Source organism: Thalassophryne amazonica, chromosome 16 (assembly GCF_902500255.1).
Source record: "Thalassophryne amazonica chromosome 16, fThaAma1.1, whole genome shotgun sequence".
NCBI lineage: Eukaryota > Metazoa > Chordata > Actinopteri > Batrachoidiformes > Batrachoididae > Thalassophryne > Thalassophryne amazonica.
Genome location: NC_047118.1, coordinates 20,978,432 through 20,992,304, shown reverse-complemented (window position 1 = coordinate 20,992,304; position 13,873 = coordinate 20,978,432). Strand labels below are relative to the sequence as shown.

The 13,873-nt window shown below is 41.3% G+C and overlaps 1 protein-coding gene across 6 annotated transcripts in view; it reads right to left on the bottom strand.

Annotated features, from left to right (window-relative positions):
- The window catches only part of adgrl1a (adhesion G protein-coupled receptor L1a), a 381,665-nt gene that overhangs the window by 72,079 nt on the left and 295,713 nt on the right, over positions 1–13,873 (bottom strand). For all 6 annotated transcript variants that reach the window (XM_034190600.1, XM_034190603.1, XM_034190604.1 and 3 more), the window contains 3 exons: positions 11,877–12,084; positions 11,428–11,692; positions 6,927–7,254 (listed from right to left, as the gene is read on the bottom strand). In XM_034190600.1, coding sequence (XP_034046491.1) covers positions 6,927–7,254; positions 11,428–11,692; positions 11,877–12,084 — 801 coding nt within the window. The remainder of the gene's footprint in view (positions 1–6,926; positions 7,255–11,427; positions 11,693–11,876; positions 12,085–13,873) is intronic.

Sequence of the window (13,873 nt, the reverse complement as noted above, 5' to 3'; positions counted from 1 at the left end):
CATAATACAAAAAAGTAGCTATGAAATACTGTACACTGGAGAAACGGCTCTTTACTCTAAATGGATGATGATACCGTATTTTACATATACATACATACATACATCTGGGATCAGGTCGTGGGGGCAACAGCTCCAGCAGGGGACCTCCAAAGTTCCCTTTCCCAGACCACATTAACCATCTCTCACTTGGGAGATACAGAGGTGTGCCCAGGCCAGTGTGGAGATATAATTTCTCCACACTGGCCTGGGTCTTCCCCGGGGTCTCCTCCCAGCTGGACATGGCTGGAACACCTCCCTAGGGAGGCGCCCAGGAGGCATCCTAACAAGATGACCAAACCACCTCAGCTGGCTCCTCTCAATGCAAAGGAGGGGTGGATGCTGTATTTTCTGGAGCATAAGTCACACCCGTCCAAAAATGGCTCTTAATGAGAGGAAATGCTGCATCGTTTGATGGAAATGAAAGCTGTCAACAAATCAAAGACACCCAGAAAATCAAAGTGAAAAAAAAAATCATGTGGCAGGCTTGTTCATTTTGCCAAAATTTCTTTGCCGAGATGATGTATGATGTCCTGGGGGATCTCCTCCCATATCTGGGCCAGGGCATCAATTAGCTACTGGACAGTCTGAAGTGCAACCTGGTGGTGTCGGATGAACCGAAACCTAATGTTCCAGAGGTGTTCTATTGGATTCAGGTCAGGTGAGCGTGGGGGCCAGTCAATGGCATCAATTCCTTCATCCTCCAAGAACTGCTTACACACTCTCGCCACAAGTGCTGGGCATTGTCGTGCACCGGGAGGAGCCCAGGAACCACTGCACCAGTGTAGGGTCTGACAATGGGTCCAAGGATTTCATCCCAATACCTAGTATCAGGTATTGGTTGCCTAGCTTGTTACCTGTTGCTGTTGTCTAGCCTGTAGAAGTCTACACAGTCTTTCAGGGACATGCCTCCCCAGACCATCACTGACCCACCATCAAACCAGTCATGCTGAATGATGTTGTTCTCCACAGTATCTCCAGACATCTGTCATATGTGCTCAGACTGAACCTGCTCTCAAAAGCACAGAGCGCTGTGGCAGACCTGCCAGTTCTGGTGTTCTGGAGCACAGGGCCCTCTACAGGATATCAAACCCTCAGGCCACCCTCATGAAATCTGTTTGTGGTTGTTTGGTCAGAGACATTCACACCAATGGCCTGCTGGAGGTCATTTTGTAGGGTTCTGGCAGTGCTCATCCTGTTTGTTCTTGCACAAACAAGCAGATACGGATCCTGCTGATGGGTTAAGGCCTTTCTACGGCCCTGTCCAGCTCTCCTAAAGTAACTGCCTGTCTCCTGGAATCTCTTTCATGCTCTTGAGACTGTGCTGGGAAACACAGCAAACCTTCTGCCAATGGTATGTATTAATGTGCTATTCTGGGGGAGTTGGACTACATGTGCAACCTCAGTAGGGTCCAGGTACTGCACCTGTAGTTACACTGACTCTAGCCAAATGGAAAACTAGAGAAAAATCAGTCAGAAAAGATGAGGAGGGAAAAAATGTCAGTGGCCTCTGCCTGTAAAACCAATTATGTTTTGAGTGTCTTATTACTGTTGCTCCTCTGTTGTTAATTTCATTAACACCAAAGCAGCTGAAACTGATCAACAACCCCCCTCTGCTACTTAACTGACCAGATCAATAACCCAGAAGTTAAACTGACTTGATGTATATATAAGATATATATAAGATCATTTTTAGCACCATATATAAAAAGTTAACCTTTATAAAGGTAAACTGAGAAATCCATGAAAAATTTAGCGGAAGTTACAGATAAAAGCTTAAACCGATAACTTTCAGTATGGACATCAGTACACAGCAGCTACTGAAACAACAACGAGTCAGCGTTCTGTCTCCGATCGGCCTTCTCTCAGCAAAACAGACCTGGTGATCAGACAGAAAGGAGAGAGGAGAGAGGAGAAAAGAAAAAAAAAAAAGATAATTTCTCTTCAAACCATACAGACCTGCCCGTCATGTCTTGCACAGGCAGACAATTTTGAATTATGGTTATAATTTTAAACAAACTAATTGTTAACTAATGCACTAATTTTTAAGGTTTTAGCATTTAGACACACATGCCACATTGCATTATGGGCACATTAGTTTCCTGACATCAGCTGGTATGGGTATAACAGACAGTTACTGAAACATGTGGTGGGTTTTACAAATAAATCTATATTTGTAAATATGTAATTTTTTCATTTGGAAAAAAATAGGCATTTTGAAAACTGAAAATTCTGTTTGTTATCTCCATCACTTTTAGCGAATGTGTGGCTGCTCACACTGCCATGAACACTGCCATCTACTGTTAACTGTGTGCTATACCGACGTGTTCGTTCAGAATCAACTACTTATCACAAATCGACTGACTTGATTTTGTTAACTTCTCATACATTCCAGTAACATCAGTGCATTTGCCCGTAGAAGCTGAGTGTCCGATCACTTCAATGGGACTGTTCAGAACAGTTTTTTTCATTGCCTCGAAACTTGACGGCCATTCGATAAATACCACGATTTTGTCCCGCCCCCAGACGCTCAGCGTTTCTGGGGTTGAATGGAGCTGTCGGCAGGCCTGGACGCTGAGCTACCGCACATTGATTGGAAGATCAGCCGAAAGACCGAATCCCCTTTTGATTGACAGCTATATTGAGATATACACAGTCAATCATCAGGAGCTCAGTCCCGTTGCAGATTTTGTAAGTGAAGTCGAAAGACAGACTGCAACTCATTTCTTGGTATTTGCTTAAAGCACACATAATATTTCCTTGTTTGAGTTGAACATAATTTCAACATTTCCATGTTTGAGTTTAATATCCTTTCGTTAGTTCGTTCAATCAATCATTCATACTGTTGCTTAGGTCAGAGTGAACTAGCTGGCTAGCAGATGCACACATGATGGCAGACAATGCTAATATTGTCGACCTGAATTTGTTAAAGCCATCTGATAGTTTTCCTGATTGAGTTGGTGCAAAAAGTTGGGAAAAGTAACACATCTTTTCAGCTCTCCTGGTATGACAAAGTGAGCTGGCTGATTGGAAGTGTTGTAACAAAGAAAGTATACTGTTCATCCAACAAGGGATATTACAGGGAGTTCACAGAGACCTTATCTAAATATGACTCTGTCTTGGCCGTACAATTCCAGTCATCAGCTGTGTTTCCTGGTACGTTTCATTCCATCTACAGTGACTTGATCTCTGCTGTTGCAGCCACTGTTTCTGAGATCAGAGATGAAATTCAGATTCCTCCCTTTTTTGGATGGCAGGATGAAACAACTGCTATTGCTTGTTGTGCCCATCTTTTTGTCATTGTACACTATGTTGATAGTGCAAGTAAAAATCAGATTTCTTTCAAATTTCTTGGTTTTCTTGATGTTTCTGAGGGGCGAGATGTTCAGTCTGTTTTTACCTGAGCCAACATATGACCATCGGGTATTGCAAAGACCTGACGCCCGTCCATCTGTCCGTCCGTCCGTCTATCTCTGTACAGCATAAGTCTAGTTCTATTACAGTCTTCAAATTCACAGGGAACATTCTTGGGACACAGACCTTGGACAAGTTCAAAGATGGCTAACCTTGACATATTTTAAGAGGTGCATTCTATACCTACTTTTATGGCATGATCTTGCAGATGTCAGAGTGGTGACGTCACATGCTGCTAGCTAGGTGGGTACTCCGTTTCATTTGTGTGTAAATATAACCTCTTTGTCATATATTATGTAAAAGCTAGTGAGAAAAAAACACTTCTAAAACTGAAAATGCTGTTTTTAGAACCTAATAATACCTCTGAAGTGATTTAAAAGATATTTAGTAGACGTTAGCATTCAGTTTAGATTTTGAGTGCCGGGGGTGACAGCCAATGAGAGTAGAGCTGCACCGTCAGGGTCCAAGAGCATTTTTTGGACAGTTCACTCGCCTGGCATAAATGTTTTATTATTTATAAGTGGCGGGGGTGACAGCCAAACAGAGTAGAGCTGCACCATGATGTCACAGTCTGGTTGCTAGCTGCAAACTCAGTTTTGTGTGTAAATATATCCTCTTTGTCATATATTATGTAAAAGCTAGCAAGAAATAAACACTTCTAAAACTGAAAATGCTGTTTTTAGAACCCAATAATACCTCTGAAATCATTTAAAAGACATTTATCAGATGTTAGCATTCAGTTTAGATTTTGAGTGCCGGGGGTGACAGCCAATGAGAGTAGAGCTGCACCGTCAGGGTCCAAGAGCATTTTTTGGACAGTTCACTCGCCTGGCATAAATGTTTTATTATTGCTGTTAAAAAAGTTTTACAATTTGTAAAAACCTGAATGAATTAAGTTTTTTGAACTTAAGTTTGAAAGTTAAATCAACTCTAACTTACAAACCTAAGTTCAAACATCTTAATTCATTCAGGTTTTTACAAATTGTAACACTTTTTTAAGTTGGTTTATCATTCTTTTTTATTCAGTGTACACATATGAACAAATTTGTTCGTACACATATGAACAAATCAGTATTTGACCACATCAAATACTGATGTGGTCTTTGATATTGTCCAGCAGAGAGCCATGGATGATCTCTACTGCAAGAAATGAATTAAGTCTCTTCTTGCTTTTGTCAAAGAGAAGAGGTCAGAGGGGGCTTTCCAAGCTGTTTTTCCAAGCAGCAGGTCTCACATCTGATCCACAAGATGAGCCCGTGAGAAAGAGCCGTCTCTCCCAATTCCAGGATCCCTGGGAGCGCTACAGAAATCTGTACATGGCCATCCTGGATAGTCTCATGGAGCAGATTCCTCTGCGTTTTTCAAATTTGGAAAGTTTGCACTTCTTAGAATTAGTCAATCCATTGACGTTTGATGACATGAGGGAAGTGTTTCCAGAGGAGGTGTTCCAGATTGTCCTGAAACGCTATGGCCAATACTTTGATTCAAGGAGACTGAGGTTTCAACTTCAAGTCCTGTATTCAAATCAGGACTTACGGGGTAATAGGGGAAAGCTGTGTGATTTCTAGGGTTTTCTAAACAGCATGGAGTTGGACAGTGCAACGTCTCAGCTGTACAAACTGTTGTTGTTAGTGGCAACAATTGGAGCTACATTTGTGTGTGTAGAAAGGAGCTTCGCCTGATTAAGAAGGCTTAAGTCTTACACCCACAATGCAATGGGCCAAGGCCATCTAAGCAGTCGAGCTTCGCTGGCCATTGAGAGGACCCTGGTCATGTCCCTGGAAAATATGTCTACTTGGTACTATAGCGTCACAGACCGTTTTCTTGAAAAGGAACGGAGGGCAGAATTGACGTATAAATAAACTGACTTCACCTCATCATATCATATCATATCTTAGTCTATGTTAATATATGTTTAGTAGGAATTTTACCACCTTTACTGTTGTGAGTTTTCAGAATTACAGTACAATACCTTATTTTAATACTGTTTAATGGGCAACCTACAGTGTAAGACCAAACAAAGTTTTCCATGCAATATTTAAACCTACAATGTGTAGGATTTAGTGTCACCTAGTGGTGATGGCGCAGACTGCATTATGTCATGCCTGGTCACGATAATGTTTCCCTTCACATTTTCACTTCTTTGGCTAAAGGGATTCATGCTCCCTCACCTTCCCTTGTGACAAGCAATATGTATGAACCCCCAATTCACAAAAATGAAGGTTCTCAAACTCGTCAGCTTGCAGTAGAAACTTGTATACAGCTGAGAGGGGAGCAACTACTGATATTGCTTCTTTTTTCTTCAGTCTTCTAGCCATGCACTACAAAATGTGAAAGACAGACTAAGCACAGCCTTTTTGTGCTACTATAGGAACATGGCAGTTCATCACGGTGGCCTCCATGAGGGGCAGCTCCCAGGTAGATATGAAGGGCTGATACTACGATTATGAAAACATGATTTGTTGTTGCAGATAAAACACACTAATACCCATTATTAATACATCTGACATGGCTACACCACTTGCCTTCTTGCTTGTTAACCAGCAAAATTTATAAGACAGAACAAACCAAATGGGCTATAACACCAATATAATAATTCTAGTAAGCAGCAAAAGGCATAGGTAAAGTCCGAGTCACACTGCGATTTATTGGGAAAATGCACAAGTAACAAATATGAAATTTTGACATCTGTTTGTGTCTGTTTTGTACTGTACAAATTATTTTCTCATTTGTTAAATGTGTTCTGTATCATCTGATGTCCTTTGGGTCTACTAGAAAGTTTTGCGCGTGCTTCAAACTTTGAGTGACACCAACCAGATGAAGTGCCTCCCTAGTGCCTGCATATGTGTTTACCGTGGACAGCCGGTAGACATTAGTTTTATCTGTGCACTATCTGTTTGCACTCTGTTTGTGTCAAGAAGCTCTGAAAACCCAAATTAAGGGGTAGTTAGATTAGGTAATTTTTGGCACTGTAAATCTGTTTACTATCAGTTTACTTTATCTGTCACAGTGTGACTACAACATAAGCATCAACCTTCAACTTCTGTGATTTTATCTACCTTTGGGGAATGCAAATTTAGTTTTGAAATGAATAAATTAGAAATTAAAAATATTCACATTTTTAAAATGACTAAAAACAGCTTTATAATCTTCCTAAAGTAAAATATAATTAGGTTATAATACTGTATAGTCATTAGCAATATATGTGTGAAATTCCCAAGTGAAGAGATATTGTATTGTCAAGAAAAACACCACCATGACCTCACTTTTGGCCATGACCTAATAAGGCCCAGACAATGTGCTGAAAATGGATAATTTGTGCTCCTGCAGTATGTTTACAAAAGCACAAATGGTTCATAAGACATTGCAGTCAATATAAACTCAGGGGACACAATTCAGAGTTTCTGAGTTGTCAGAATCCCCCCTTGGACACATTACAGACCATAGGAGTCCACCTACAGGGGATGATTTCTTACCTGTGGTGGGGTCTGGTGGTCCGAACTCCAGTGGATAGCGCAGTACATTATAATTATTCCACACATAAAGTTGGTTGTCTCGAGGGTTGTAGTCCACAGAGGAAATATATTGATAGGGGTTGGGGAAAGGGATGTTGACAGGTTCCTCACGGGCGTGGTTGGTATTGTACGCATACATCACCAGATCACCACCTGCTTCGCTGTCATCATCCTGATAGACGGATCTCACTGCGTAAAGCACACCACATGCCATGAAGGCATTAGATGCCATCCTCTTGTCAAAGCTGGTCTCCCAGGTGCCCTCAAAGCGCAAAGTGTAAGGATTAACCTGCAGACACAAAGGAAATGACTCTTTTAGTCTCCATACTTGTGACTCATGCTGGCTTTGATATTTGACACATATATCTTAAATAGGTCATATTATGCAAAATGTTCTGTTTTTAGTTTGAAACAGTCATTTTAGACCTCCATCATATTACGTAATACGCACCACTGTTGCTGTGAAGTATATTAAATGGACCAATGTAATTCTATAACCCTGTCTTACACTTGGCACTAAGTAGTGCACAGTGCAGCGCAAATGTCAGTGATAGTTTCCACCCAATACAGTTGCACCGTTGCTAGTTTCATGGCAATGCCTATGTTCTTTAAATAGTAAATTATATATATATATATATATATATATATATATATATATATATATACACACACACACACACACACACACACACACACACACACACACACACACACACACAATGGGGTAAAAAAGTATTTAGTCAGTCCCTGATTGTGCAAGTTCTCCTACTTAGAAAGATGAGAGAGGTCTGTAATTTTCACCATAGGTACACTTCAACTGTGAGATACAAAATGAGAAAGACAAAATCCAGGAAATCACATTGTAGGATTTTTAAATAATTTATTTGTAAATTATGGTGGAAAATAAGTATTTGGTCAATAACAAAAATTCAACTCAGTACTTTGTAACATAATCTTTGTTGGAAATGACAGAGGTCAAACGTTTCCTCTAAGTCTTCACCAGGTTTGCACACACTGTAGCTGGTATTTTGGCCCATTCCTCCATGCAGATCTCCTCTAGAGCAGTGATGTTTTGGGGCTGTCGCTGGGCAACATAGACTTTCAACTCCCTCTACAAATTTTCTATGGGGTTGAGGTCTGGAACTGGCTAGGCCACTCCAGGACCTTGAAATGCTTTTTACGGAGCCACTCCTTCGTTGCTTGAATGGTGTGTTTGGGATAATTGTCATGCTGGAAGACCCAGCCACATTGCATCTTCAATGTTTTCACTGATGGAAGGAGGTTTTGGTTTAAAATCTCATGATACATGGCCACGTTCATTCTTCCCTTAACACGGATCAGTCATCCTGTCCCCTTTGCAGAAAAACAGCCCCAAAGCATGATGTTTCCACCCCCATGCTTCACAGTAGGTATGGTGTTCTTGGGATGCAACTCAGCATTCTTCTTCCTCCAAACGCAATGAGTTGAGTTTTTACCAAAATGTTCTATTTTGGTTTCATCTGACCGCATGATATTCTCCCAATCCTCTTCTGGTTCATCCATATGCTCTCTGGCAAACTTCAGACGGGCCTGGACATGTACTGACTTAAGCAGGGGGACACGCCTGGCACTGCAGGATTTGAGTCCCTCTCTGCGTAGTGTGTAGCCTTTGTTACATTGGTCTCAGCTCTCTGCAGGTCATTCATCAGGTCCCTCCGTTTAGTTCTGGGATTTTTGTTCACCGTTCTCATGATCATTTTGACCCCACGGGATGAGATCTTGCGTGGAGCCCCAGATCGAGGGAGATTATCAATGGTCTTGTATGTCTTCCATTTTCTTACAATTGCTCCCAAAGTTGATTTATTCACAGCAACCTGCTTGACTATTGTAGATTCACTCTTCCCAGCCTGGTGCACATCTACAATTTTCTTCCTGGTGTCCTTCAACAGCTCTTTGGTGTTGGCCATGGTTGAGTTTGAAGTCTGGCTGTTTGAGGCTGCAGGTGTCTTTTATACAGATAACAAGTTCAAGCAGGTGCCATTAATACAGGTAACAGGTGGAGGACAGAAGAGCTTCTTGAAGAAGAAGTTACAGGTATGTGAGAGCCAGAAATCTTGCTTCTTTGTGGGTGAACAAATACTTATTTTCCACCATGGTTTACAAATACATTATTTAAAAATCCTACAATGTGATTTTCTGATTTTTTTTTTTTTTCTGATTTTGTCTCTCGTAGTTGAAGTGTACCTATGTTGAAAATTACAGACCTCTCTCATCTTTCTAAGTAGGAGAACTTGCACAATCATGGACTGACTAAATACTTTTTACCCCACTGTATACATATATATAAAGAGGTGAGAGTGTGGCTGTGTTTCTCTGTCTGTATGTGGACCTGCGATGGACTGGCGTCCTGTCCAGGCTGCACCCTGCTTCTCACCCTATGACTGCTGGGATAGGCTCCAGTCGTACTCCCTCCAAATTCTTCTACATCACCTCAAATCAAAAGCTAGACAGTTAACACATGGCCAAATGCCATAAAGCAGGCCAACATCAAGCTTCTGGAATGACCTTCCCGAAGCCCCGAACTCCAACTCTGTTGAAAATTTGTGGACTACATTTAAAAGCTGGGGCCATGCCAGGAAACTAGCCAGTTTAAATGAACTATGCCAACTCTGCCGAGAAAAGTAGTCAAACATCCAGCCAGAATTATGCTAGAAGTTTGCTGAAAAACTCCTTTGTCCCTCAAGCCATCAAATTGTACAACTCCTCACTCAGGTGGAGGAGGAGTAACAGGTAGACAGAGGATGGGAAGGAGAGGAACAGTAGTAGCCAGTAAACCAGAAGTGATCAGTATGTCTGGTATTCATATTTATGCATTTTTTTAACTTACAATTTTGATGCTGTGTGCTTCTTACCCTGTGTGCTGCTATACAATGCTGCTACAACCTCAATTTCCCTGAGGGAGTCTTCCCAAGGGATTAATAAAGTTCTATTTTATCGAATTTCTAATCTGGTGGCTATCAAAAGTGTCTGGTCGAGGTGCATCTCGGAGCAGCTTGGGTGTATGTAAATATAATTTTGACCCTGGGTGGATTAGAGATCTAAAATAATAATAAGTTGTGCATCCAATTCCTGTTCTTTTTTTTTTAAGTCATGCATGATGTATGTTGTACAATCATTCCACCCTGACAAAAGAACAGTTCAAAGACATCACTAAAAGCTGAAAATTACCATGGCATTCATGCTCATTGTGAGTGTATGTCAACAACTGTATGCTCACAAGACAAACAGTCACAATGGTAACTTTGTAACTTTACATTGGTAACTTGGCTGGCTTTAAAAGCCTCTATAAAAATGATTTAATTACTCGTTATATCATGATTAATTAGTTTTTATTGATTTTGTTTTGTTTTTGGGTTTGTGCATGGTGCACTGCTGTTTGCGTGTTTTTGTTTTGAAATTTTAGTTCAGTGAGTATTTTATATTTGTTATCATGGGTATATGTATATTTTTATTTACATATGTATACATTTTTATTTTTTGATTAAAGGGGTGGGTGTTTATTAGCATTTGCTGCTGCCTATATCCTTTTGGGCTAATGGGTACGGTGTTAAATTGTTGTATTTGAGTTTTCCTTGTTATTTTGAGTCTGTGTATGCTGAATAAATTCATTTATTCATTCATTCACAATCATATTGGAAAAAGAGACCAATACAAAATATGTGACTAACATGAATAACATTAACCATATCTCTAACTCTAACCCACTAACTCTGGTTGTCAAAGACTGCAATTTATTAAAATATATACTACACGTGAGCATTTTTCTCTTTTTCCAATAAGGTTGTGAGCATTTGTCACATGGACATTCAAACTAATATATGAAAGATTGGCTGCAAATATTATATTAAAAGATGTCAACATTGCCCAAAATTCCCTGGTCCTCACCCATATTTATCAGAACCAAAGATGTCATAACTTTTCATGTCCAAAAAGCATGTCTCCCCACCCGTCAATGATAGAAAGGGGCATTAAGCAAAAGAAAAAAATGTGCGAGTTGGGAGTGCAAATGTGCAGATTACAGACAATGAACAGTAAATGCTTCATGATATGTACAGCAAAATATCCTGAATTACTGAAACGTTGACAGAGATGAGCAATAACCAATACCTGGATTTCATTATGTTTGCATACAAATTAGGACAACTGCCAGGCCGATAAAGCCCTGAAATATCAAAACTGTCACATCTCTCACACTGAATAAATGCATTATTACCAAAGCTCGATGCTAGAAAGGAGCAGTCAGTGGTGGCACTACCACCACAGCATGACAGTCTCATTTTATCACCACACTGTGCATCAATAGTAAGTCATTCAAGTGTAATATTTGACCTTTTTCCCAACTAGTTTGAAGTACTTTGACAAAATCCACTGGCAGATTTATCATTCATGCATGGTTCCCCGCTGTGCAGCGATGCTCCCCCACCTGACTGACCACCAGCCGTCCATTGTTGGACTCGGTGGCGTAGATCACCCAGAGGCCGTTCTCATCCACAGCCAGGTCGATGTCTGACTTCCCTCCCCAGCGGTACGGCGAGGTGTCGTGGTAGTTGGCGTTTGTGATGATAGCTTCTCCACTCTTGATGCGTGTCCGCAGGTCATACTTGACAATGTTGCGCGTGCGCTCTTTGTTGTAAAACACTGCGCCGTCATATACCACAAATCCCGTGCCGTCAACTCTGTTGGGCAACCTGTTGGGAGATAGTTAAGTCAAGTTATGCACATGCATTCTGCATGAAAGAAGTCTGCAAGATGGCTTCACCGAGAGAAAGATGACACCGCGGTAGGAACATTCTGCCTACATGCCAAAAGCCAATAAATCATTACGGAGCCAGACGCTGTTTGATCATCCAGGACAGTGGGAGGCACCCTCACTTGTATGTGGTGGTGGCTCGGTTCTGTTTGAAGTCCTCCCAGGAGGCGTATTCATACAGCATGTCGGTGCGGTAGGGGGTCCAGGGCATAACGTACAGACGGTCCCCTGACTGAAGAGGGTCCTTGCACCAAGCTCCCGCCTGGTGTTCTGCCTCCTGCAGCGAGCTGGCCGCCTGCACCCGTAGCAGTGTCCCCGGACACACAAAAACTGGAGTGGAGGAAAACACAGAAGATGAAAAAAATGCACTGTAAAAAATGACATATCATGAAGGTGTCAGGGGTTGAGAGAGAGGGGAAATAGAAAAAGGCCAAAAACTGTGGGGTAAAGAACAGGAGAACGGCATAAAGGGAATGGAGGAAAGATGTGAATAGATTAAAGTAAGTTGAAAAGAAGGCAAAGAACTGGAGTGGAATAGGAAAGAGAGGGAGCTGGGGGAGTGCGTAAGGTACCTTTATCAGATTTAAAATGAAAGAACATATAAAAGCTCATTCATGGAACATCAGCATTGTGTTTAGAATGCATGTGATAAATGTGATAAATGGGAAACTTTCTTCCTGCTGCTCTGACTTACATGTAATTTCTCATTTAACTGATCTCGGTTTGTTTTCTGCATTTTTATTTCAAGGCTCTCTGCTTCTCTGCTCTGTAACAGGGTTGTAAAACTGTAAATGAAGCGTGTGTTTCGCTATTATGCAAGTTTGGCTCTCAGTTAATAGTAATCGGCCTTGTCCAAGAACATTTTTGAACACTTCTCTTTATTTCTCCAACCTTTTTGTGTATGATGGTCTCCTACGAATGTGCCACGCCAAATTCATCAAACTCTTGTGAGTCCAGAGAATTACATGTAAACATGCTGAATCCTGCCACTAAATCAAAGCATGTTCACAAGAAGAATGAATTCCTGTAAATAACAGACTAAAAATACCACCTAAAACTCCACGCACGGTCACATAAAGACACAAACACATTCTCACTCACACCTATGGTCAGTTTAGAGTCACCAATTCACTCAACCTGCATACACGGGGGGAGAACATGCAAACGCCACACAAAGAGGACCAGGTGGGACGCAATCTCACAAACTTCTTGCAACATTTGGGGGGGGGGCTTATGTGTTGTTCATCTGAGTGAGTTTTGTGATTCTTGCATTATGATGGTGTTGTTGCTGCACAGGGGGCCGACAGCATCCATTCGGAACCTTTCTCTTACCATGGGACATGCTGTCCTTGCGCGCACCTCTCGGAGGTGAGGTGTTGTCCTTATGTGCAGAATGTCTGACTTTTGCGTAAAGAAGATGTTTTATATAGGCCCTGAAGCCCGCTGGTGCTGGTGCTCATCTCTGGATTCTGTCACATTACAGTTTTTCACAGTTGCTAAAACACATTTTGTGAAACCATTTACCCTTTTCTCAAAACTCTAAACACAAAACCCATTTTTCAAACCACATGCACGAAACCCTAGATTCTTGTTACAAAACTGACCAATCATCTCAAAACCCTTTTAACTTTTCCCAAAACCAACTAATGGTCTCAGAATCATTCTATTAGCAGTCAAAATGAAAATCCTGCTTAGCAATGATTACACAATACATCAAACAATGGAAGACACAGTGTACAGGACATACAGCTCCTGAAGTCTTTTTATTCATTGAAATTTAACTATAAATAAAATAGGGTAAATCTACAATCAAAAAATAAAATATTACAATAAAAAACCAAAACAAAAAAAGCTCACTGAGCTTCATCATGCCTTTGGCCTGGGTCAGGCCACAAGACTTTGTCAACATCACAAGCGATGTTCTCTGTTCTGAGGCAGCGGGGGAATAAGGCTCTTGTGTGGCGTAACCAGCCTTGGCATGACTCCTCAGTTATGTCGCCACAAGCTAACTCCATGGCCCGCAGGAGATCCACTCTGATATAGAGTTGCCGGTCATATACCTTCCACCTCCAACTTGAAAAAACTCCTCTATGGGGTTCAGGAAAGGCAAGTATGGTGG